General features: G+C 38.3%; 1 protein-coding gene across 1 annotated transcript in view; it reads right to left on the bottom strand.

Moving 5' to 3' along the window:
- Nucleotides 1-27,511, bottom strand: part of VKORC1L1 (vitamin K epoxide reductase complex subunit 1 like 1) — a 56,233-nt gene that overhangs the window by 6,058 nt on the left and 22,664 nt on the right. Inside the window, exon 2 of the mRNA XM_061153348.1 lies at nt 1,606-1,715. Within this exon, the coding sequence (XP_061009331.1) occupies nt 1,606-1,715 (110 nt within the window). The remainder of the gene's footprint in view (nt 1-1,605; nt 1,716-27,511) is intronic.

The following is a 27,511-nucleotide window of genomic DNA, read 5'->3' as shown; positions in this document are numbered from 1 at the left end:
AGACACAAACACTAAAAATGCATGTGAATGTCTAAAATGTGACTACAAAAAATACATACAATACACATGATTTTAAATGTGTATATAATGAAATTAACAAATACTACAAAACAATAATTTGTTCAACCCCATCTCCCAAAATTAACAGAGTCAGAAGCTTTTCTTAGGTTATTTTATTGTGAACTTACACTTTATATTCTTTAGAAATTCAAACAGAACAATTAAATGGAATAAAAGGTGAAAGTCTCAACCCCGCACATATATAAACATATACCTATCCTCTATTATACCACAACTTGCTTTTTTTTTTTAATTGCTAAACTAGGTTTTGATCTTCTAGGGTTTGTAGACCTACTTTTCCCTTTAATGGCTACATAGTATTTTCTAGCATGCTTGTAACCTAATTTATTTAATCCTTACAAGCTACTTCTAATTTTTTGCTATTTTAAACTGTACTGCTATGAATATCCTTGTGTGTGTTTTTTTATTTCTGCAGGATATACAGATAACGGAAGGGAGCGAATTTGATAGGGCTATTGAGAAAAATTTAGGTGCACAGTTTGCCTTACAATAAATCTATTGGTGCTAGAAAGAAGACCTGCCAGATAACAGGATAAAATATTAACAATTGAAATGCAAGGACAAAGATGGATGGATTTAACTCTGAAAGTATAAAACCTTCTGTATAATCAAAATTCACAAAATCAGTATTTCTAAAACAAGAATAAAGAATGAGTAAAATGTTTGTAACAAAAATGAAATGTACTGTAATCAGGATCCCAATAACTAAAGTGGCAATAAAAGGAAATTAAAATACTATAAAATTAAAAATAAAATTAATATGGCTATTAATATGTAACTGCTGAATTAGAAATTTTATAGGAAAAAAAAATGAGGATGGTTGAAGCTTTGGGAAAACCTGACAAGTGAGGGAAAATCAGTTTGTTTCTACCTGTTAAAATCCATACCCCCCAAAAATCTATGTTTGTTGACTCATTCATCCTACATTTAGATACTTGTTTTGCAGAAATAATTCAAAGAGGAAAGGGAGTATGAGAAGAGGACTTTAAACAAAGTTAATCACTGTAGTATTATTTAGAACATTAAAAAATCTGAAGCCTTGATATCCACAACAGCAAGGCACTTAAGAGGATAGACAGTATAAGAGAGTTCACATAAATTTAAGTTAAAAAAGTAAGGAATAATGGCAATAGTGGCAATAAAGGTGATGGAATTATGAATGAATATAATTTACTATTAATGTTTTCTCAGTGCATAATATTTTAAAATAGCTACAGAGTATACAAAATAACAAGGAAACAAGGTTTCCCAGGCAAACTGTATGGAGTAATAATTTCCCTGAATGGGACTTGTTTTTCTGAGCATCCTGGGATGCTCCTATCCCTGAGTAAATACCAACAGATACCAAGTTCAGGCTGAGTGTCATCAAAATCTTAGTGAACAACTTTTCACAACACAAAAATGTGTTACAAACTAGTGGTTCTACCATCAACATCTGCTTTTTATTTACTATAAAGACACATCAGGGCAGAGACAAAGTGAAATATAACAAACTTATTTATGTATTGCCGTATAAATACTTACCAAGTAATAACTGTAGTATATAAAATATAAGTCCAAAGATACTGTTTGGCTGGTTTAATACACCATCCTTTCCAAAAATGGAACCCAAAAGACCAAATCCTCGACCCCATCTGTAAAATAAAGAAAACCAGTAACCCTATTTTTGAGTTTTCTTCTTTTTAAAAAAGGAGAACTATCTGAGCATTTCCTGCCCACATACCCATCTGAATCTCTAAATTGCCAGTTTCTATATAGTCTCTTTTCCAAAAGGTTGAACAAAGTGTTGTTCTTCTGATAGCATTAATATTTGCTGAGGAAGGGCTCTTTCAATTTAAGCCAGGGTCTCTTTGAAGCAGCACGACTGACATTCTGGGCTAAATAATTCTTTGTGGTGGAGAGGTGTTCAGTGGGGGGCATTACAGGGTATTTAGAGGTCACTGGCCTCTATACCCCCCTCTCCACCAGCTGCACCTACCAAAAATGTCTTCAGCCATTGCCAAATGTCTCCTGGGGGCAAAATCACCCCTAGTTGAAAGTCACTGATGTAAGCTGTCCTATTTCTTCACTCAAAGTACATAGAATGAAACTTTTCCTGACCCAGGACATGCATGAGGAGACATATCCTTGGAACATTATCTTTAAATGTAGACTATCCAAAACTAAAGTTTTTCCTAGAATCTTACCTCACAAGGAAAAAGTTGATGCCTTATTTGCCCCATCAGTTTTTATTTTAGTTTAACTGAAAATTTTGCATTTGACTTTCCATTTTCAGAATCTTATTTTCTTATTAAAAAATTATTAAATTCTGACTTAATAAAATTTGATACAAATAGTAAACTGACATTTACTTTGGATAAAAACCGTTAACGATAACTTTAACTCTTGTCAACTCCAAATGGGCACCTGCCCTCTACCTCTACAAGGGTTAAATCATGTGCTGCTGCAGCTGTTGGTTTTCAGGACCCCACAGGACAGGTTTTCAGATAGTCAGATGTGTTCAGGAGCTGACTTCATGAGCCCAATTCTTGTATCTCCTCATATCTAGAAAAACACTAAAATCCTTCGTAGTGACAACTGCTGCTCCCAACTAGAAGAAACCTGCAAGAAAATACGTGCTTGACTGCATGACTGCCCCCCCACCAAGGTCATGTATATTTCCCCTGCTGATCTGAAATGCTGTCTGCAGGGCTACAGTCCTCACTTTGCCCCAAGTAAAACTTAACTTGCAATTCTCACATTGTGCATTTTTTAAAGTCAGCACTCTAAATGGAAGTGCTTTACAAAATACCAAAAAGAAAGTGTTTTCAGTCTGTAGCAAAGTGCTCAATAAAACCTAAACTTCAGTTCTGAAGACAAACTACCTGAAGATAAGGATAAATGAATGATTCTTCATTAGTTGCATGACTTCAGTAGTCCAAGAAATAGTGAATCTTTTCATAATGATGAGGGTGGGAGATAGTATGACCCCAATTATACAAATTAGTGAACACCATGAAGATTCTTGTACAGTTATTTCATTTAGGGAGAAGTAATGGACAGGTAAATGACCAGGTTATCTTCAGAAATGAGCTATTAACAGGAAAATTGAGAAGAGGGGTTATTCTAGATCAGAACTTTTGAAAAATTTACATTGCATACCAGAGGGATTTTGTTAAAATGCAGATTTTATTTCAGCAGGTCTGTAATGCATTTCCAAACAAAACAAAATGTTCCCACATGATGCTCATGCCTCTGGTCTGAGGACCACTCTCAGCGCCACTGCTTTACATGGAGAAGGGGTGGAAGGAGCTACTATAGCTAGATGGTCAGGGGAGGCCTTTTTCAGGAATTAATTCCTGAATGAGGAGAAGCAGCCAGTCTCAGGAGCAATGGCAAGTATGAAGGCCTGGAGGCAGGCAAGAGCTCGGATCCAGCTGACTCTGAGGAGGGAGAGTGACAGGAAGATAAGGCACTGTCCCATCACTTATGTAACTTACAGCCTTGTCTGTGGGCCATGATGAAGAGTTTGAATTGTATTCTAACTGCCATGGGAAGCCACTCAGTGGCTTTTGAACAGGAGAGTAATAGAAGCTTTATAATGATCACTCTTGACTATGGTGTCAAGAACAAACTGCAGGAGGGCAGGGACAAACTATGCAATCAAACTCTGGAGCCCTCTGCATCTGAAGTAGGAATTCAAATGTAAATCACCAACTTTGGCAATGGAAATAACTGGGCATACTGCTGAAATTATAAGTAAACAGAATTTTTATTCTAAGCGTTGGTCTGTGCTTAGAATTAATACTAACTATCCACATATGATCTTGTGGATATGTTCCTCGAAAACAATGCAGTAATCCACAGAATGAATATACCATTTTATCCAAGGAATATATGCATAAGGTTTAAAATCAAATAACACTGAAAGCCTTAAAAAACACAATCGAGATATTTCCTACTCCAGCCCTCTCTTCACTCAGTTCTGATCCCCATAGGCAACCACTTTGATGCCTTTTAATTATTTTCCCCTTTTATTTATTTCCACATTTCTAAAGAATATCTTTACATTGCTTTCTTGATTTATCAATTCTAAATGCTATCTTTTGACATTCTAATACGGTAGAGCAGAAAGCTGCTTAAACAAAAACATTTTAACATGGAAAGCTTCAAATGGACAAAGCTTCAAATGGACAAAGTGAACAGAGCTGGGTAGTAACCTCATGTCCCTATCACGCAGCTTTGAAAATTGTGCCTTTCTTGTTTCACTGCCACCTTTACCCACTAACCACTTGATTATTTTTAATTTTTTTAGGTAAAATGTATATAAATGCACAAATCTTAACTGTATAATTCTGACCAATACAAATACCTGAGTAACCCTGGTAAACAAATTGTAATCATGGCATAGCAATTCTGGAGTGTGAAGTAATCCTACTAGTGTGAAGTGAGAGTGTAAGTACCTTTCATTAAAAAAAAAAACAAAAACCACCTCAACACTCTATAGAGTGCTTCCATCTCCCAAATTAAATTTGTTAGTCCCTTTCCAGCAACCTGTTCTCCTCTCTTCCCACAAGCAAGAAGTAGGTGACTGTGACTGCCGAGGCTTATAGGAATCCAGCCTCGGAACCGAAGTTAAATCTCTGGTCTCCTGGATGGCAATGCTCTGCTCTTTGCTTTATCCTGCATTACATTATAAAATGCAATTACCGGGACTTCCCGGTGGTTCAGTGACTGAGTCTCCATCCTCCCAATGCAGGGGGCCCAGGTTCCATCCCTGATCAGGGAACGAGATCTCACACACTGTAACTAAAGATCCCCTGGAGAAAGAAATGACAACCCACTCCAGTATTCTTTCCTGGAGAATCCCACGGGCAGAGGAGCCTGGTGGGCTACAGTCCATGAGGTTGCAAAGAGCTGGACATGACTGAGCACACACACAAATACAATTAATAATACTGAATATACCTGAATACATTTTGGTAAAGCTGATGTAATAGCTGTTAGCAAGTCAACTAGCAAAGTAGACTGGCAATATGTAAGATTATTTCCGTGGAAAGGTAAGAACAGATTTTCATTAAAGACACTATGCTGCACAATTGCAAAGGATGGTATGAGTCATTAAAAACCCTTAGTGAATCTTTTTCTCAAGTTGGAACATTTGAAAATACTATAGTTTTCTCCCAATTCTAAAAGTTATACAAAAGTGTATGTGCTAACTTTATACTTGGCTTTGTCTTAGTTTCTAACCATTTTCTCCTTGTCCCATCTATATTCAAAATTCTATTATACCACTTATCCGCAGAGTTGCCCCAAGTACCTTATAGAACAAGATGGGATATTAACCGATTAAGCAAAAAGAACTGTTTTCTGAAAGTACTACTTAAACAGCTGTTCATTTTGCTTCAGTATGATAACACAAAAAAAGAGATTATGCAATTGATAACTTGTCTTTAATCTTTGACTCTTAAAAAAAGGTTCCTCTTTGATCCAAATATAAGTTCCTTGAATATTTTGTATTTGGGTTCAAAACAACCAATACCATTCCCTAAGCTATGATAAGAAATTGCTGAAAGGTTTTTAAATACTCCTAGTTTTGCCAGAAACAACAAATCTTAAAACCAACTGCTCTCCAACCTGGGTATCCTCAGTCACCTCAGTCAGATTTATCCTCAGATAAATCTAAGACATTATTTGCCTCCTTCATTATCATTCTCTCACAAGTGTATAGGGGAGTTTTCCAAAGGCTACCTGCAGATCTCAGGACCTTATGTGAGAATCAACAGTCTTACCTTACAGCAGACATTAAAGAGATTTGCAATAAGAGAAACTATGCAAGTCTTTCCACTATCGTGTGTGTCCGTGGTGTGTATGTGGGGGAGGGAGTATTATTCATAATATTTTGTTAACATATAATGGGTTTATTGTGTTTCAATGAATGAATGCATATTTAAATAATTTCTCAGTTTGTAACTTCTAATACAGTAAATACCAAAATACCAAATATAGATATTACCCACATAAACAAGGCCTTTTAGGGGTGAGCTGGGTTTGATCCCTGGGTTGGGAAGATCCCCTGGAGAAGGAAATAGCAACCCACTCCAGCATCCTTGCCTGGAAAATCTCATGGACAGAGGAGCCTGATGGGCTGCAGTCCATGGGGTCACAGAGTCAGGCACGACTGAGCAACTAACACAACAACACAACAACAATAATTATTAAAAGTACAAAGGGGTTCTCCTATCAAAAAGTTTGAAAATCACTGCTTTTGACCAGTCCCCCCCCTCCCCCTGGCAAAAAACCCAAATCACAAATCAGACAAAACTTTATAAACTGGGGTGAGATAAAGTAGAAATAGAACAAACAATCCTAAAGTCTTCGTGGAATCACAAAAGACCCTGAATAGCCAAAGCAACCTTGAGAAAGAACAACAAAGCTGGAGGCGTCAGAGTCTTTGATTTTAAACTATATAAAAAGCAACAGCAATCAAACCAGTATGGCCGTTGCATAAAAAGAGACACACGGATCAATGGAACAGAACAGAGGGCCCAGAAATAAACCCACACATGTATGGCCAATTAATTTATGATAAAAGAGCCAAGAATATACAATGGGGAAAGAGTCTCTTCAGTAAATGATGTTGGGAAAACTGGACAACTGCATCAAAAGAATGAAACTAGACCACTATATACACCACACGTAAAAATGAACTCAAAATGGATTAAAGACTTGAATGTAAGAACTGAAGCCATAAAACTCTAGAAGAAAACATATGCAGTAAGTTCCTTGACATTAGTCCTGGCATTGATTTTTTTGGATTTAACACCAAAAGCAAAGGCAATGAAAGCAAAAATAAACAAATGGGACTACATCAAACTAAGCAGCTGCTACAGGGCAAAAAAAAATTTTTTTTTTAAATGAAAAGGCAACCTACTGAGTGGGAGAAAATATTTCCAAATCATATATCTGATGAGGAGTTAATACCCAAAATACATAAAGAACTCATACAATGCAACAGCAAAAAATCAAACAATCTGATTTTTTAAATGGGCAGAGGAACTAAATAGACATTTTTCCAAAGAAGACACAGTTGGCCAACAGGTATTTGAAGGTGTTCAACATCACTAGTCATCAAGGAAATGCAAATCAAAACCAGTGAGATATCACCTCACACCTGTTAGAATGGCTACTATCAAAAAGACAAGAAATGAGTATTGGTAAAGATGTGGAGAAAAGAGAGCCCTTGTATATTGCTGGTGGGAATGCTTTTTGGTGGAGCCACTATGGAAAACAGTATGGAGCTTTCTTAAGCAACTAAAAATAGACCAATCACATGATCCGGCAGTTCTACTACTGCGTATTTATCTAAAGAAAACAAAAACACTAACTGAAAAAGAAAGTACCCTTTTCTTCACATAACAGCATTATTTACAATAGCCAAGACATGGAAACAAACTAAAATGTCCATCAGTGGGTGAATAAGTAAAGAAAACGTGGCATATAATAGGTTATTCAACCATAAAAAAGAATGGAAGTTTGCTATGTGTAACAACATGGATAGAACTTAAGGGCATTATGCTAATGAAATAAGTCAGACAGAAAAAGATAGAAAATGTATGATCTCACTTATATGTGAGATCTAAAACAACAACAAATAACAAATGAACAAAAAAACTGAGTTCATGGATATAGAGAATAGATTGGTGGTTGCCTCAGGGAGGGAGTAAACAAAATTGGTGAAGGGAGTCAAAAGACACAAATTTCCAGTTATAAATAAACCCTGAGGGTGTAAGGTACAGTACGATGGCTATAGTTAAGAATACTGTATTGTATATTTGAAAGTAGCTAGGTAAGTGGCTCTTCAAAGTTCTCATCACAAGAAGAAAAATGTCATATACTTGTGTATGGTGATGGTTGTTAACTGGACTTATTATGGTGATCATTTTGCAATACATGCAAATATCAAGTCAATGCATTGTACACCTAAAATTATATGTCAATTATACCTCAATAAATATTATACCTTTCAGTAAATTATATTTTCAATTCATTTTAAAATAAATTATATTTTTAAAAGATTCCATGGCTGTAACTTTTTTTTAAAAGAAGAAACTAACACATGTTGGTGAGGATGTGGAGATTTGGGAACCCTTGTATACAGCTGGTGGATAAAAAGGTGCAGCCACTGAGAAAAACAATTTGTTGGTTCCTCAAAAAGTGAAACATAGAATTACTGTATGATTCAGCAATTCCACTCCTAGGTATATATCCCAAATATTTGAAAACAGGTATTCAAGCAAGTACAAGTACTTGTTTACAACAGCACTATTCACAATAGCCAAAAGGTAAAAACAACTCAATACATAAAACATGGTATATCCATACAAAGGAATGAAGTGCTGATACATGCTACAACACGGATGAACCTTGAATAATTATGCTAAGTGAAAAATGCCAGACACAAAAGATCACATCTGTATGAGAGTTTCAGGACAGACAGTTCCATAGAGACAGAAAGTAGGCTAGTGGTTGCCAGAGGCTAGGGGAGGGGGGCAGTGAGGAGTGACTGCTTAATGAGTACAATATCTCCTTTGTGGGTAATCAAAATGTTCTGTCACTAGATGAGGTGATGGATGCGCAACACTGCAAGTGTACTAAATGTCACTGAGTGTACTCTTTAAAATGGTTACCTTTGCATCAATCTTCCCCGAGGTCTTCCAAAATATGTGACGAGGCCAGACTCATGAGGCCAGCACTACCCTGATACCAAAGCAAAAAGAAAGACACTACCAGAAAACTACAGGTCAATACTCTGATGAATATCGATGCAAAAACTGTCAATAAAATACTAGCAAGCCAGGACTTCCCTGGTGGTCCAGTGGGTAAGAAGGCTCTGAGCTCCTAATGCAGAGGGCATGGGTTTGATCCCTGGTCAGGGAACTAGATCCCACATGCTGCAACTAAAAAGATCTTGCATGCTGCAACTAAGACCCAGTGAAACCAAAAAAAAAAAAAAAAAAAACTACTAGCAAACCAAAGTCACCAGCATATTAAAAGGACCATTCACCATGAATCAAGTGGGATTTATGTTCAGGATGCAGGGATGATTCAATTTATGCAAATAAGTCAATGTGATACATCACATTAATAGCATGAAAAAAAATCATATACTCTCAATACATAAAAAGCTTATGATAAATTTTATTGCAAACAATCTCTTTCATCATGGAAAATCTACCAAAGCTCTAAGATCATGACTAAAACATTCAGGAATACAAAATTAGTAAAGAGAGGAAATGACTGAATATAAGAATATAAGAGCTCCCCTAGTATTTTCCTCACTCTGAGGAAGACTTTACTGAGATGCTTACTTACATACCTTACTTAAAAATATTCTTTTCGCTTATAAATATACCCAAGACAACTGGACTCTTGCTTTTTTTCCCTCCTAAATTCCAGCTTGGTTAATGAAGTATATTTTGCCTACAATTTTCTAATTTTAGATCTTATGAGCATGATGTAAGCCTATTGGTATTAGTCTATTTTAGCATTTTAAACTGTATTTTTTGATGTTATACAACTCTGGGAAGTATACTTTACTGAAAAAAGCAACCAACCAACCAATCTACGTAAGCTGCAATCCACAGAAAAATGCAAGCGACTTCCAAATTTGGCTGGGGGCATTATGACGTCATGAAGGGATATGGCAAAAAGTTGGGCATCTTCAAGAAAAATAAGATTGTCTTACAGCAGCTTTATAATAATCCTACAAATGTAATTTACACAAAGGAAAAGTCTACCCACTGCAGACCTGCTTCCTGACAGGCATCCAGAGACAGCAGTGCCAAGAGCGAGAGTTTCAGAGTCAGACAAACTTGGTTTTACTGTCAACAGGTTTGATGACTTTTGGTGAGTCACTTAACCTTGAACTCTGAATTCCCTCATTTATAAAATGGATATGATTATGGGAGCCAATTCATAGGACTGTTGTGAGAAATAACTGTGTTGAGAATAATTATGTAGTGGTTTACCATTGAAAACAAAATTTATTGAAGCATGGTTGATTTACAATGTTGTATTTAATTTCTGCTTACAGCAGTGTGACTGAGTTATACATAAGACATTCTGCTACCTGGCATTCTCTCTTCAAGGCAGTTGTTTTGAAATAGAATTTATATAAAGCTTTTTTCCATCCATAAATATATGCTTACTTTATTGAAATTTTTAAATTTTGATCCTAAATATTGTAAAATATTCTATATTTTATAGGTATATTTGTATTATAATTAACTGAACATATCCTTTTCTGGTAAAAGTTGGTGGGTTGTTTCTACCTCTCATAAAGACCATTAAATGAACATATTGTGCAAAATGTCTATCTGCATATTGCATTATTTCTATAAGATAAACTACAAAGAAAGAAATGACTTGATCTGGTGGCAGAAGCATCCTAAAAAGTATTGTATTATTGAGCAAAAAGTTGTGCATAAAAGTTACACCAATTTATACCTCAGTCCCTGAAATTTATACATCAGTCCCTGAAATATCTTCTCTGAAACAACTAGAATTGAATTAAGGATATACCTGCCTTTACATTTAAACAGGAAAATATACTCCCAAGTTTAAACTTCTGATTACTTTTACTTGCTTTACTGATATTTTGGAAAGTATCTGCTTTTTTCTTAGGTATTTAAATTTCTGTTACCAATAAATGTGTGATCATCTTGCTTTTTAACAATATCAATATTCTTTAAAAACAATTTTAAAATTCTCTCTCTACACAAACACATACAGATATTTTAATTATTCCCTGTTCTTCAAATTTCCACATGGAGATGCCTCCATTTGGGTAACATTCCTGCCTTTTGTCCCAGTCCTACTCTCCTGTTTCCTGAGTTCTTCGGTGGATGTCTATGTGTGTCTGTCTCCCATACTGAAGACTTTTCTCAAATGTCTGAGGACCCTTTAGCTCACTTGTAGACAGGCATTAAAAATCTGAATGCCAATTTCAGTGCTGGGCAAAAGAGATTAAGCCCACCACAACCTGTCTCCTTCACTGATTACAACTGAAAATTGGAAAGAATACAAAAACCAACTACCTGAGGACTCTAAAGAGTAAAAACCAGCAAGGGGACAGGTGAGAGACGTTGAAACTTGAAAAATCAGTACAGTGGAGTTTTCTGGGGTTTTTCTTCTCTTCTGCCATCTGCCTTTGAACCAAGAGTAGCTCAAGTTGCAAAACTGACCAGGGGTGGTAGACCGTCCCAGAGCCTTTCTTTCTGGCTAGAAGATGAATAAAAAGGACCCATGTGAGCTGAATAGTGTGGGGGCAACTACAGTTTGCTTCCATATTTATTTTTTTTCTCTCCTGGCCTTGCTTAAAAGTGAGCAAGAGTTCTGAAACTGAATCTCAGGGATGACAGTCCACACACCTCAAATTGACAGAAAACCTGTCTCTGCTTGGAAGAAATGAGAAAAGGGGCCCCCGTGAGCAGGGAAAGGCAATCCCTGTCATTTTTTTCCTCTTTGTTCTCATTACTTCACCCCGAGGGTGAAATCTGCCACATGGAACTCTAAGACAGCGAGCTAGCTAAAATGCTCTGTGAGAAACCTGTCTTTCTAGCCAGAGGAACTAGACACGGAGTGGGGAGCCAGGCGGGGGGTGGGGGGTGGGGTGGCTGGAACCAGAGGTTGGGAAGAATATCCCAGCAAGGGGCGAGTCAGAGAAAGGAGCTCCTGATGCTGTGTAACAACTACAAAAGTACCGGCCTCACCCTTGAGTTGCACATGCGTGGAACAGAATCAGAGAAGCCCAGCCAAGTCTTTGAAACCAAAACTGCCTAAACCACCACTCAAGTGGCAGACTGACTACTGGGTGGGGCGTGTGAGGGCAAAGGTTTTAAAAATGGAAGTGAGACTGAAACCATCACCCACAGAGGAGACAAAACTTGTAGGTTTAATCTGCAACTTGATTATCTGTTTAAACAAAACAAAAGTCAGCATCCTCAGAAGATCTGAACAGAATCCAGAGTCTAAAAGCAAAATGTTCAAAATACAATGAGCTAAAGATACCTTTCAAAATCACGTGACATACAACGAACAAAAAAATCCAAAAACAAAACAAAACCCCCCAAACTGATCAATTCTCAAGGGAATAAAAAGTCAATCCTAAAACGGCTCAGATTCTGGAGTTACCAGAACAAAAGATTTGGAACAGCTGTATCTGTGTTCCCCAGGTGAAGGTAATGAGAAATGGCTGGAAAGATGGAAGTTCTCAGAAGAGAAAGAATAACTATGAAACAGAAGCTAAACCGAAATTATGTAACTAAACAATGCACTATCTTAAATGAAAAATCTACTAGAGGAGGTCAAAAGCAGAATGAAGATGACAAAGGGGAAGATTCAGTGAGCTAAAAGATTAATAGAAATTATCCAATATTGGGGGTCTTCCCTCCTGATACAGTGGATGGGAATCCACCTGCCAAAGCAGCAGACACGGGTTCAATCCCTGGTCCAGGAAGATTCCACATGCCAAGGAGCAAGTTAGCCTGTGTGCACAACTACTGAGCCCGCGCTCTAGAGCCCTCGAGCTACAACTACTGAGCCTACGTGCTGCAGGCCCTGTGCCTAGACCCTGTGCTCCACAACAAGAGAGGCCAGGCGATGAGGAGCCCGTGGGCTGCAACAGAGTAGCCCCTGCTGGCTGTAACTCAAGGAAGCCTATGTGCAGCAATGGAGACCCAGCAAAACCAAAACAAAATTTTAATTTAAAAAAATGGTAAAGGGGATTTCCCGGGTGGTCCAGTGGTTAAGAATCCACCTTCCAATGCTGTGGACTCGGATTTGATCGCTGGTTAGGGAACTAAGATCCCACATGCTGTGGGGCAACTAAACATGCCTGCTGCAACTACAGAGTATGTGTGCTCTAGAGACTGAGCGTTGCGATTAGAGAGAAGCCCATGGTCCACAACAAATAGCCTGGGCACCACAATGAAAGATCATGCGTGCCACAATGAAGATTCCAGGTGTTGTAACTTAAGACCCAACACGGCCATAAATAAATAACTAAAAAAATAAAAATTAAAAAAGGAAGGGGAAAATGAGATTAGATCAGAAATCAATGAAATTGATACAGAAAAACAATAAATGGAATAAAAAGCTGGAAGCTCAGTTGGTAAAGAATCCACCTAAAATGCAAGAGACCCTGGTTTGATTCCTGGGTCAGGAAGATCCACTGGAGAAGGGATAGGCTACCCACTCCAGTATTCTTGGGCTTCCCTTGTGGCTCAGCTGGTTCTTTGAAATGATCAATAAAATTGATAAATCTCTAGCTACACCTGACGAAGAGAAAAAGAAAGAGAGAGAAGATTAAAAATATCAATATCAAGGAATTCTCTGGCAGGTCAGTAGTTAGGACTCTGTGCTTTCACTGCCAACGGCCTGGGTTTGATCCCTTGCTGGGGAATTAAGATCCCACAATTTGTGTGCTGTGGCCACACACACACATTACAGCATCAAAATCAGAAATGAAAGAGGGTAAATATCATTATTGGGGCTTCCTAGATGGCTCAGTGGTAAAGAATCTGCCTGCCAATTCAGGAGATTCAAGAGATGCAGGTTGGATCCCTGCATTGGGAAGATCCCCTGGAGGAGGAAATGGCAACCCACTTCAGTATTCTTGCCTAGAAAATTCCACGGACAGAGGCCTGGCAGGCTATAGTCCAGGGTGTTGCAAGAGCTGGACACAACTGTGCGACTGAGCACACACTCATGTATCTCCACAGACAGGTAAGACATTAAAAGGATGCTACCAACAACTCTATGCCTATAAATTTGACAACTTAACTCTCCACATCTAGATGGCTGTACTATATATATATGGAAATTCTATCATATATAATACCAACTTATATCAACACCAATTCTATACACTCTCTTCCAGAAAACAGTAGAGGATGCAACATTTCTCAACTCAATCATTTTATGAGACTAGAATTACCATGATATCAAAGTCAGACAATAACATCACAACAAACAGACCAAAAAACCACTACACTCCTGAAAACAGACTCAGAGATCCTCAACAAAACACTGTAAATTCAATCCAGCAAAATACATGAAGGATAACACATCATGTCCAAGGGGGATGAACTGTGAGAATGGAAAGCTAGTTCAACATTCAAAAATCTATCAGTGTGATTCATCATATTAACAGACTAAAGGGAAAAACCACATGATGATCTCGGTAGATGCAGATAATGCGCTTGACAAAACAACATCCATTCATGATTTTTTAAACAATTATTTTATTATTCTTATTTTACTTATTTTTTGGCCATGCCGTGTGACATGAGGGGTCTTAGTTCCCCGACCAGGGATGGAACCCTTGTGCCCTGCGTTGGAAGTGTGGAGTCTTGAACACTGGACCACCAGGAAGTCCCCCATTCATGATTTTTAAAGTGCCTAACAAAGTAGGAAGAGAAGGGATTTTCTTTTATCTAATAAAAGTCACCTACATAAAACCTACAGCTAACATCACATTCAATAAGGAAAGACTAAATTTTTTTCTCTAAGACTAGGAACAAAATAAAAGACATCTGCTCTCAAAGGGGGGAAAAAAAAAAGATGTCTGCTCTCACCACTCCTATTCAACATTGTACTGGAAGTCCTAGCTGGTACAATTAGGGAAGAAAATAAAGGCATGCCAATTAGAAAGGAAGAAATAAAACTCTATTTGCAAGACCATGTGATTGTCTACATAGAAAGTCCCAAGTGAGAGTCTGAATATACAAAAGGACAACAGCAAGATCACATCTAAAAACAACCTTGACCCACACCCTCTGCAACAACCAGTCCAGGAAGGCAAACCATAGTTTCTGTAGCAACTATTTCCAAACAACCAGGCCTTGATCAATAACTGCCAGCTTCCCTAACTTTTGCCCCCACTTCCAATTTAGGACCAACCAAAGTCAAATAAGCTCCCCCAACCAACCACACAGGATGCCCTACTTCTAGTTAGGCCCTCTTCCAGCTTCCCCATGCCAACAACTTCCAATTAAGGCAACCTGAAGCTTTCCCTTCAGGTTCATTATAAAAGTTTTCATACTCTCCTTGTAGATTTCCTTCTGATTCTGTGCCAAATGTGAGAAACGGTGGCTGATGCCCTACTTTTTCTTTTGGGTGGTCTTCATTTATTTCCATATCAGGAGTCTACTAAAGGAAATTCCTAGAATTAACAGGTGAGTAAGTTTATGAGGTTATACAACACAAGATCAAAATTAAAAAAATCAACTATTTCTATACACTGTGCGGTGCTGTGCTCAGTCACTTCAGTCATGTCCCACTTTACGACCTATGGACTGTAGCCCGCCAGGTTCCTCTGTCCATGGGGATTCTGTAATATCAAAGCCAGACAATAACATCAAAACAAACAAACCAAAAAACCACTACACTCCTGAAAACAGACTCAAAGATCCTCAACAAAACACTGTAAATTCTATCCAGCAAAATACATGAAGGATCACACATCATGACCCGTCGGGCTCCTCTGTCCATGGGGATTCTCTAGGTAAGAATAGTGGAGTGAACTGCTGTGCCCTCCTCCGGGGGATCTTCCCGACCCAGGACTTGAACTCTTATCTCCAGCATCTCTTGCACTGCAGGCAGGCTCTTTACTCACTGAGAAGAAGCCCATATTGCTATATACTAGAAATTAATTATTGGAAATAAAACATTTAAAATGATCATTTACAATAGTACATACACAAAAATAAAGTACATAGGTACAAATCTAACAACATATGTGTATTAATAGTACCTGTATGCTGAAAATTATGATAAAATAAAGAAGACCTTCCCTTGTGGCTCATCTGATAAAGAATCCACCTGCAATGCAGGAGACCTGGGTTGGATCCCTGGGTTGGGAAGATCCCCTGGAGAAGGGAAAGGCTACCCACTCCAGTATTCTGGCCTGGAGAATTCCATGGACTATATAGTCCATGGGGTCACAAAGAGTCAGACATGACTGAGCGACTTTCACATGCTGAAAGTTATGATATAAAGTAGACCTACATAGATGGAGAAAGACTGGAAGACTCAAAACGGTTAGGATACTAATTCTGCTCAGACATTAATGCAGATTCAACTCAATTCTAATAAAAATAATAATAACAGATTTTTTTTATAGATAGTGACAAAAATTTATATAGAAAGGTAGAGGAACTAGAAAAAGCCAAAATATTTTTTAAAAATAATGCAACCAGAGAACACACACTAATTTCAAGATTGTTATAGTTTAGTTGCTCAGTCATGTCTGACTCTTTGTGAGCCCCATGGACTGTAGCCCACCAGGCTCCTCTGGCCATAGGAATTCTCCAGGTAAGAATACTGGAGTGGGTTGCCATTTCCTACTCCAGGGGGATCTTGACTCAGGGATCGAACCCAGGTCTCCTGACTTGCAGGTGGATTCTTTATCGTCTGAGCCACGATGGAAGCTCAAGAATACTGGAGTGGGTAGTCATTCCCTTCTCCAGGGGATCTTCCCTATCCAGGGATATAACCAGTGTCTCCTGTAAAAAGGGAAATTCTTTACCATCTGAGCCATCAGGGAAGCATGGAATTTCTATTATTGGGTATGGTTTTGTCAACATGAGATGTTACTATAGATGGGCTATAAAACAGAGTTAATCATATCATTGTTGTTCAGTCACAAAGTCGTGTCTGGCTCTTTGCAACCTCATGGACTGCTGCAACCCAGGCAGCCAGGCAGTCAGGCATCTTCACCATATCCTTACTAGCAATAGGAGACTGGAGGAATTTTTTTTTTCTAAAGAAACATTTTTTTCCTAATATGTTTAGGAAACATTGAAAAAAAAAATTCCCCCAGTCTCCTATTGCTAGTAAGGATATGGTGAAGATGCCTGGCTGCTAGTGTTCTTAGAGCTGTGTCTACTTCCCCATTCTTTCTGTCCTTGTGGTTTTATATTTCTTTTATTCCTTTACTTTCCTTTTCTTGGAATTCTCTGAGGGTATAGAGATAAACACATGTGTAAAATACATCATGTTTATCTGGAAATCTATTCACTTACTCAAATTTTATCAAATACATATATGCCAAGCAGCAGGTGTTTGAAGCAGCAGGGGGTGTGAAGTTAGACATATAAATGCATGAAGCACAGTCCGTACCCTCAAGAAGCTTTGTCTTAAAGAACAGAGAGCCAGACTTTCCTGGTGGTCCAGTGGCTAAGACTCCACGTTCCCAGTGCACGAGGCCTGGGTTTGATCCTTGGTCAGGGAACTAGACCCCACGTGCAACAAGTGGGCGTTCACATTCTGCAACTAAGACCTGGCACATAAATAAATACTCAAGAACAGAGAGAAAAATGACATCCAGAAACATAATGCATAGTAATAAACACTGTAAAGTAACTATGTAGCTAGATGAAGAGGGTTTAATTCTGTCTGGGAGGGTTAACAAGGGAGAATGGCATTGGTATACAGCACCAATCAAAGATCAAAGGGGTCAGAATTGAAAAGAGTAAGGCCAACTGGCAAACCACTATAATAATTTAGGGGAAATATGGTGTGAACTAGGACTCAGAGCACTGAAGATGGATCCAAAAGATAGTTAAGAAGTACAATTGAAAGGATTTGATAATGTACTAAGTTATGGAGGAAGGATGACTGACTCCCAAGTTGCCAGGATGACTGGATATATGGTGAGGCTGTTTATGAGACAAGCACAGGAGTAAGAACAATGGAGGACTGAGTTTAGTTTTGACATTCTGAGTTTTCACATATCTCGGAGTCACAGAAATAATTATGCTTAATAAGCAGCCAAAAGTAAAAATCTGAAGGTTTATAAACTGGTCTAAAATGTGGGTTTAGAAATGTGGTTCTAAAACCCACTGCCACAAGTAAGAAAGCTGAGGGAAAGCAGTCAGAAAAAGAGCACAGAGAAGAAATCCATGAGGGGGACTGGAAATGGGCCAGAGTGGTAGGAGAACCAGGTGAGTGCAGTAACAGGGAGACAGAATTGAAGGAAAATTCAGTATCAAATCGTGAGGAAAAGATTAGCAAAATACAGAGTAAAAAATACTTCCTAGAGTTGGCAATTAAGCAATGAGTAACAATGACTGAAAAATAATGGGTAGGTTCACCTGTCAATCACCACCCAGCAATTTCATATAAATAAAACCAAGCAGTTGAATATTTGTCTGTTACCACATTTGCAAAAATTACTAGATAGATTTTCACAATATTTGAAGACCACATGGCACAAAAAATTTACTAAAGTGTACTGTCAAAGTGACAGTGGTTTCAATGCAAAATATCCTTAGAGGTTACATTTGACCAAATGCTGGAAGACTACAACCCAAGGGCCAAATTCAGTCCCATTACCTGTTTTTGTAAATAAAATTTAATTAGAACATGACCACTCTCATCTGTACTATTTCTTGCTACAGAGATATGTGGCCCATAAAATCTAAAATAATTGCTATCTGGCCTTTAAAGAAAAAGTCAGCCACAGGAAAAGACAAATACTGTAATCTAAATATACATATATGTACACATATACTGTTTACTAAATATATGTATATATATATACACATATACTATATATGTGTGTATATATATACATATATATGTGTGTATATATATACATATACATATATATGTGTGTATATATATACATATACTATATATGTGTGTATATATATACATATACTATATATAGTATATGTATACATATACTGTATACTAAATACTGTAATCTAAATATACATACATATATAATATATGAACTTATTATATAATATAAATGAACTTATTTACAAGATAGGAACACACACACAGACTTAGAGAAGGAAATTATGGTTACCAGGAGGAAGGAGAGTGTGGGATAAATTGTTTGGGATTGACGCATTCACACTGCTATATTTAAAACAGATAACCAACAAGGGCCTACTGTAAAAGGAAGAAAAAGCCAATCTTTGTCACTTTAACCAGAATAATGTCACTACTGATAAAGATCATACAGTTATACAATGTAAAGACCAACTGTCCAGATTAACAAAGGGTAAAGACTAACCAAAAAAAGAAAAATGCCAATCATGAGGCTGCCAGACATCTCACAAACTGGTATTTAGCTCGGTGTATTGGTCATAGCCAAGGGTCTGGCTTTCACTAGTCATAGTCAAGGGCCTGGCTTTGGATTTCAAAATCTCAAAGCCTTGAGAAGCTACTATTTCCAACCTCAGTGAGCCACATATGAACATATTAGCACACTGAGTCTCTACTGGGTAGCCTGCCCTGGCTAAGTCACCCTATCCAAAAAGCTCAGAAGAACTGATATATTAAGAACCATCTCACTTCTCCATACCTGAAGGGGAAGCCTTCATTAACAGGAGAAAAAACATGATAGCCCATCTTTATCTCAGAAACTCTCAGGACCCTTCTCACTATGCCTCTTGTACCTGTCAACCCTTGTACCTGTCAGTGGCAGAAGGTCAAACTTCCTAAATCATCACATGAATCTCACACTGCTCTGTACTTCCCATTAAAATCTAATTTCTCATTCTTCTCCCCTACCTCCCAAACCTCTCAAATTATGTCTTCTGAAATTCTGTTCATTGACTTTTAGAAGACCCTCTTCTGCCTTCTTTAGCTCTTCTCTGACAACACAAATTCCTTTACAGCCCATTCAAGTGTTGACATCGTTTAGTCTCATATTCATTTGTTAGAGCCAGGAAGGAAAATATGCTCCTTTCTTCTAATTTTTGCCTTCAGGGCTTTGCTTCTCTTTCCCTCTTCCAAAACTCCCTGCTCCTTGCAGTTGCATTTCAATGCACAAGCCCAGCCATTTCCACCCACCAACGTTATAATCACACGGATGGTTGTACTCTCACACCCTTATAATCAAGGGAGGCTTTGGCTCCCGGTTCATAGTCTTTCTCTCCTCCCCAGCTCCTATCATCTTTTTAAGAGACTTGGACACCACATAGGTGAATCATCCCACCACATCAACTACCCACTCAGCAACCCCAAGTCAGTTGTCCATCCCCATGATCAAACCTTCCACTTTGCTGTTACCAGAGACAGAGGAGAAAGTGGAACAGAAACAATATTTGAAGAATAGATAATTGTTAAGAATCTTCCAAAACTGAAGATGGATACCAAGCCAGATTCAAGAGGTGCTGAATTCCAAGCAGGACATTTAAAGAAAAACACATGCAGGAATATTATAGTAAAACTCCAGGAATGAAAGAAGCAGCCACAGAAGCGAGGGAAACAGACACATTACTCTTAAATCAGCAACAATAAGACTGACCGCTAACACCAACAGAATGGGAAGCTAAAAGACAATGAACTGCCAACTTACAATTCTATATCTAGTCTAAATATTATTTGAAAATGAAGGGAAAATACTTTCTGAGATGAATAAAACCTAAACATGTTCACTAGAAGACCTACACTAAATTGAGTTCTTCAGGGAATTCCCTGGTGGTCCAGTGGTTAGGACTCCATATTGTCACTGCCGAGGGTCCAGGTTCCAGCCCTGGTTGGGGAACTAAGATCCCACAAGCCACGTGGCATGACCTAAATGAATAAATAAAGAGTTGGTTGGATGTGCAGTGTGTGATAAAAATGGCCTAAGGTGATACCAAGGTTTTGACTTGAGCTGCTAGAAAGCCCAAGGCTATTAGGAAAAATAGCTTAGGCTATTTTCTGAGATGTGAAAGAGAAGGCTTTAGGGAAATAATCAGAGAGAGACTTCAGCTCTGGAAACATCAAGTTTGAATTGCCTTTTATATATCCAAGTGGAGACATCAGGTAGGCAATTGGATTTATGAGTTTATCGTTTAAGGAATTTGGGAGATGTCAGCACATACGTGGCATTCAAATTCATGAGACAATGATATCACCAAGTGACTTCTGACATAAATGAATCAATTCATCAATCAGTGACTAACAAACATGACTGTTAGTCATCAGAGCCGCCAAGGATCAAAGTGGTAGCTAACTTGGAGACCTGAGCTTCTGTTAGAGTGGAACAACTATGTTGTTTGGGTTTTTAAACCTTCTTTCTTTGCCTTCAGATATTCTCAAATACTACCTTCAAGGAAAATAATGTATAGGTAAGATGGACAGGCAGGCCTGGCGTGCTGCGATTCATGGGGTCGCAATGAGTCGGACACAATTGAGCAACTGAACTGAACTGAACATTCAATGTGAGGCAAGTTTCTTATTTGTCCTCCAAAGCTGGTAGATGTCCCTTTAACTGGCATCATGTTATCTGCACTGTGTATATATCTTGAAATGGATGCTGTACATGTCTTGTCAAATCCTGCCTGAACAAAGTACCCTTCATGGGGAGTATCTGAAGATGATCCCAAACACTCATCTAAGGGTTTTAATTTGAAATCAAACTATTAGAAATCTATGTCTTTGGACAATATTGTCTCTATGTAAAGCTGCTGGCACTGAGTTTCATGTTGGCATTACTTCTGAAGGGAACAGTCATGTGAACTCCTTTACAATCGACCCTTGAACAACATAGGTTTAAACTATGCAGGTTTATATGCAGACATTTTTTCAATAAATACATAGAGTACCATATGATCTGAGATTGGTTGAGTCTGAGGATGTGGAGCATGACTGCAAAGGGCTGACAGAGGGACTTGAGCATCTGTGGGTTTTACAGTCTATGGTAAGTCCTGGAGCCAATCCCCTGTGTATAATGAGGGAACACCTGTAATTTGTTTCTTATAGGCATGTTGCTGAGAATATTGTCTATATATCTCTGTATCCTTTGTGTAAAATCCCACAAAAGATTTCTTTTATAGTTAATGGGGGAAAAATTGCCTCCCTTGGTGAGTTATAGGCAATGTTTTGTGTTATTTTTTTAAGGCAAGACTGCCATGAAGTATATAATGTTTGGTCCCATTTATATTGATATTCTAGAACAAGTAAAACTATAGTAAGAAAAAAAAACACCCACGCCAATGGTTATTACTGGAATGTTGGGGGTGAGGGAAGGGGTTGACTGGCCAGAGACATGATGAAACTTTCCAGGGTTGGGGTAATGCTCTACATGATTCCTCAAATGGGACACTGCTGACAAAGAATCGTGACTGGACTCTACCCACAGATGTCAGCACTACGCAGCCCAGCCTGGACAACCAAAAATAACTCCAGAAACCGTCAAATCTCCCCTTGGAGGCAAAACTGCCACTAAATGAACACAACTGCCCTATATCTTGACAGATTTGACTTACATAGATATATACATTTGTCAAAATTCAGAGACTATCCATTTGAAATCAGTGTATTTCACTGTATGTGTATTTTAGCTCAAAAGAAAACAGACTGTAAACAATGAATTTCAGTTAATGATGTGTGTGAGGAAGTTTTTAGGAGAAAAGTTTTAGTGAGGGTTGGATAGAAGTGTAGACATTTGTACAGGCATGTAATAAATACAAGTATAGTAAAATGTTAATGGAAGAATCTAAGTGGTGGGTATACAGGCACTCTAAGATTCTTTAACATTTTGTGAATGCTTGAAAATTCTTGTAATAAAATGGTGGGTTATTCTCACCCATTTCTTCACACATTCTTATCGATTACATAAATCAGAACACACCCAGTGGGGCCGGCTCAGAAACATGGGGGTTAAGTATGCACTAAAAAGGGTCAGCTGTAAGCACTGTGATCTTGGCAAGAGCCACAGCTTACACCACACAGTGGTTCTTGATGGCTTCTTGGGGAAGAAACAGTACCCGGCAGCTCCACCAACATTAAGAAGTTACATCTGCAAATTCATGCCTTATAAACAGCTCACAGGACTTCCCTGGTGGTCCAGTGGTTAAGAATCTGCCTGCTAATGAAGGGGACTTGGGTTTGATTCCTGGTCCGGGAAGATCCCACATGCCACGGGGCAACTAAGCCCATGAGCCACAACTACTGAGCCCGTGTTCCACATCGAGAGAAGCCACCACGAGAGGCCTGCACACCGCAGTTACAGAAAGCCCATGGGCGGCAAAGACGACCCAGCACAGCCAAAAGAGAACAGCTCATATCTACTTTCAAGTGTTCTGAAATTCCAGTTAAAACAACAGATGCCTGCACATTTTTTCATGAAAGCACTGCAAATTTTGAAAATTAAAATATAATAATCACTAAATATAAAGTACAGTGTTTCTTGCCTTAATATTACATTATGGAATTATATACCTCAACAGTGTGTGACAGGGCTTCCCTGGTGGCTCAGCTGGTAAAGAATCTGCCTGCAATGCAGATGACTCAGGCTCGATCCCTCGGTGGGGAAAATCCCCTGAAGAAGGGTATGGCTACCTGTTCCAGTGTTCTTGTCTGGAGAATCCCATGGACAGAGGAGCCTGGCAGGCTACAGTCCATACAGTCACAAAGAGTCAAGACACAGCCGAGCAACTAAGCACGTACAGTGCATAATATGCTCTGTTGTGCCATGTAACGGGTATAAATCTTTAAAAAGATGCAATGAAGCTGGTTATTTCCTACAGATTTAAGTATCGTGCACATAAAGCCTACAACTCTACTAGAGGTCCACTGCTACTGAAAGCATGGATCACACATCAGTGATGGTCTATGAACTGTCTGCTATGGATCTGTGATGAGATCAGTTTAGAAACTGAAAGTAAGCACTTAGAAATTTTTATAGACATTTGACATTGCCATGACATCAGAGTACATGATTAGCGGATTTGTCTTGATGAAGAAAATACACACAGCTCCAAGTGTTGTCAGACTTACGTGATGAATTGCATCTGGCATGACATGCACTAGTGAAGCACAGTATAACAAAGTTTCATGTGACATTTTAAGGTTACTTTGTCAACTATCTAAAAGGTTTATAAAAACCCGAGAAAATACACAGCTTTACTCATTTTTATAACTAGTTAATTTTATAAAAGTTTATTCTTAATCATGCTTTTTAAATTATAATATCATTAGCTAAATGAGAGAAGTGAAATTTATATGGTTTTTGACCAAATTTACACATGGACAAACAAGCTTCAGTAGATTTTTCAGCAACATTTTAGTGGAAAAGACATCTCTTTTCTGAATGTGTTCGTATCTGCAAAGCAAATGAGGGTAAAGGAGTGATTCCAAACAGATGTAGATCAAAAGAGGCCTTCTTTCACTCAGGAGTATGATCCCTTATATACTGAGTTCAGTTCTGTAGTCTTTTTTTAAGTCACTGAGTTGTGTTCGACTCTTAGCGACCCCATGGACTGTAGCCTGCCAGGCTCCTCTGTCCATGGAATTCTCCAGGCCAGAATACTGGGAGTGGGTAGCCATTCCCTTCTTCAGGGGATATTCCCAACCCAGGGATTGAATCTAGGTCTTCTGCATTGTAGATGGATTCTTTACCATCTGAGCCACTGGGGAAGCCCCATATCATCAATTTGTAGCCATAACTGATGGTAAAGTGTTATCATCATGTGTGTTAACTGCAGAGATATACTAGTTAACGGAGCAACAAAAATATCAAAATTTAAGGAGCACTCACAAAGTCGGCAAAGAGCCAACTCATTGGAAAAGACCGTGATGCTGGGAAAAGACTGAAGGCAAAAGAAGAGGGCAGCAGAGGATGAGTTGGTTGGATAGCATCACCGACTCAATGGATGTGAACTTGAGCAAACTCTGGGAGATAGTGGAATGTCAACAGGGAAGCCTGGCTTGCTGCAGCCCATGACTCTCAAAGAGTCAGACATGAATTAGTGACTGAACAACACTTACAAAAATACACAAAAATAAGCTCAGAGCCAAAAGAATTTTCTGAAAGAAAGAGCACTGAATTAGGCTAACAAAAGCACATATTCAACATTCTCTCAATAAATGTTGGTTTTAGAGGCATCCTATTCTTGCACTTTGGACTGCAAGGCTAAAATGCTAAATACAATTGTTAAAAGACAAATGAACAATTATATCAAAGATATTTGCTTGGAAATGTTGCCTCAATCCACATTTTCCAATGAAATTTTGAAATTTAACTTTCCAACCCAATAGCATCCATAGACAGTAAGTGTAATAGAACTAAATTAAATTTCTTTCATTTAAATACAATTTAACTGTTCACCACATAAACTACTGGAATTGGCTCCTCTCGAATGGTAAGGGATACATTTGAGACTACAGCACTTGTTTTGGGATGAAATTCTAAATGAATATCCTGAGCTTGATGACATTGCCTTCAGTATCTCTTCTTCCAGTCCCATCAACATGACTCAGTAAAGATGGTTTCCCTACTGGAGTATTGTTAAATCAAAGCACAACAGATTAGCTATATGTTATTACCTGAAAATAGTGCTGTCTTCAACCTAGATAAGTTAACAAGCAAGAAGTGAGCTTATCACATTAAAACTTTAAACACTGGACTTCTCTGGTGGTCCAGTGGTTAAGAATCCACCTGCCAATGTAAGGACATGGGTTCAGCCCCTGGTCCAGGAAGGGGTGATCCCACATGCCATGGGGCAACTAAGCCCATGTGCCCCAACCACTGAGCCCGTTCACCCTTGAGTCTGTGCTCTGCAACAAGAGAAGCCACTGCAACGAGAAGCCTACGTACCGCAACTAGAGAGTAGCCCCTGCTGGCCACAGCTAGAGAAAGCCCACGGGCAGCAACGAAGACTCAGCTCAGCCAAAATCAATAAATAAAATTTTTTTAAAAACTTTTAAAATATTGATAAAACAGTGTTTGTTCAAGGTGTATGTTAGGTATTTAGAATACCTCATAGCTATTGCATAACTTTTTTTAGTTACAACCACAAAATTACATTAAGAACATAACAGAGAAATTCACCACACTGACTACACAGGTAGTTTTGTTTTTTTTTTTTTTTTACAATTTTTGTAACTCTCTGTATTCTGTTGTTTACTGCTTATATTAATCATTAAAATGTAATTTTGTAAGATGACTAAACTACATGAGCTTGTATTTAGCATGTCTGTTGTTTTGTTGCTTTCACCTACTTTTTAACAATTCACTTTGCACAAATATTGGCCCGTAATTGACTGGAAATCTCACTCTTCCTTCACCACAGTTCACAAAACATTGGGCTAACTTCAAATAGATACTTGTGTCCTGAGTCTGTGTCAACAGAGTAAATTCACGTAAATTCTGAACATATGTTTATTGAGATTTTGTGAACACCTAAAGTAAACCTTAATTTTTAAATATCTTGAAATCTGATGGGTAGAGGAAAATATGTTATCCAGCCGTGGGTATTTATGTGCAAAGTACTCATGGACCCCAGGTAGCAGAGGAGTTACTAGGCCTGACATATTGCTTGCTTGTTTTCACAATAAATAATGAAAACATGGACTAGAGCACATTTTCATATTTAATCCAAAATCCACTGAAACTGATGTCTCTGATGGCGGGGTGGGGGTGGAGGGGAACAAGGAAGATTCTCTATAGAACAAAACCTATCCAGTTTAGTGTAACAAGCTGAACAAAATTGTCTTTGGAAATATCAAAGTGTTCTGATTTTAATCTCAGACTCCCTGAAGTTTAAGTGAATTTGAACTTGAAAACTAATTAAACACCTGGTTCAGAGATTGGTACACCATTAGCCTAGCTAATATTGATGAAAATATTAGACCTTTCCACCACGATTAAAATACAAAACAAAACCAAAACCTGTAGTGTTCACAGTGGCGGATGTTGCCAGTCATCAAAACTGAACACCAGGGTGTGTTCATTCTGTAACGAACTGTGGGTCATTCTGTGATGTGAAAGCAAAGCCAGACAGTAATCAGGATTGGGAAGGAGGATGCCTGAGATCATTAGAAATACTGCTACCAGAAATAGTTTTCAGGTATGAGGAAAAACATTTTAAACTTCCATTCTAACTTGAGGCTTTAGCAATTAATTTCACATTAAATATGCAAAGTAACAAGGATTCAAGTGTATACAAAACTGAGTTTGTCAAGCACTTGTTGCTCAGTCCCATTCCCTTCAAATTACCTTTAGTCAATTTTACTGTCGTTTCTACCCTTATGTGAGGACTCATACTAAGAAAAAAATTTTTTAATCTTAATTTGTAATTTTTTCACTCATCCCAGGTTCAAGTCTATTACTCCAAAATGCAATCTCACTCTGCATGTCTCCTGGCTTCTCTCAGAAGAAAACAGAGACCAGGAACTGTGGAGCTCCTACACCATCCGGTACATCACCACCACCACCACCCCCACAATTCTGTCTAATGTAAGACACAGGTGAGGGGCTCCTGGAGGACAGAAACTCTTATTCATTTCTGAGTTCCCAAGGTCAAATTCCAAAGTGTATGTAATTAAGGAAAGGAATAATTCCCACTCTTTGAGTTCTGAATTTGTGGTCTTCTCAAGAATAGGTAGTTTGTATTCAAACTTTCTTTGATTATCTGTTTCTTTGATTCAGCTCTCTACC

The sequence above is a fragment of the Dama dama genome, chromosome 10 (genome assembly GCF_033118175.1).
Source record: "Dama dama isolate Ldn47 chromosome 10, ASM3311817v1, whole genome shotgun sequence".
Taxonomy (NCBI): domain Eukaryota; kingdom Metazoa; phylum Chordata; class Mammalia; order Artiodactyla; family Cervidae; genus Dama; species Dama dama.
This window is presented reverse-complemented; position numbering and strand designations above follow the sequence as displayed.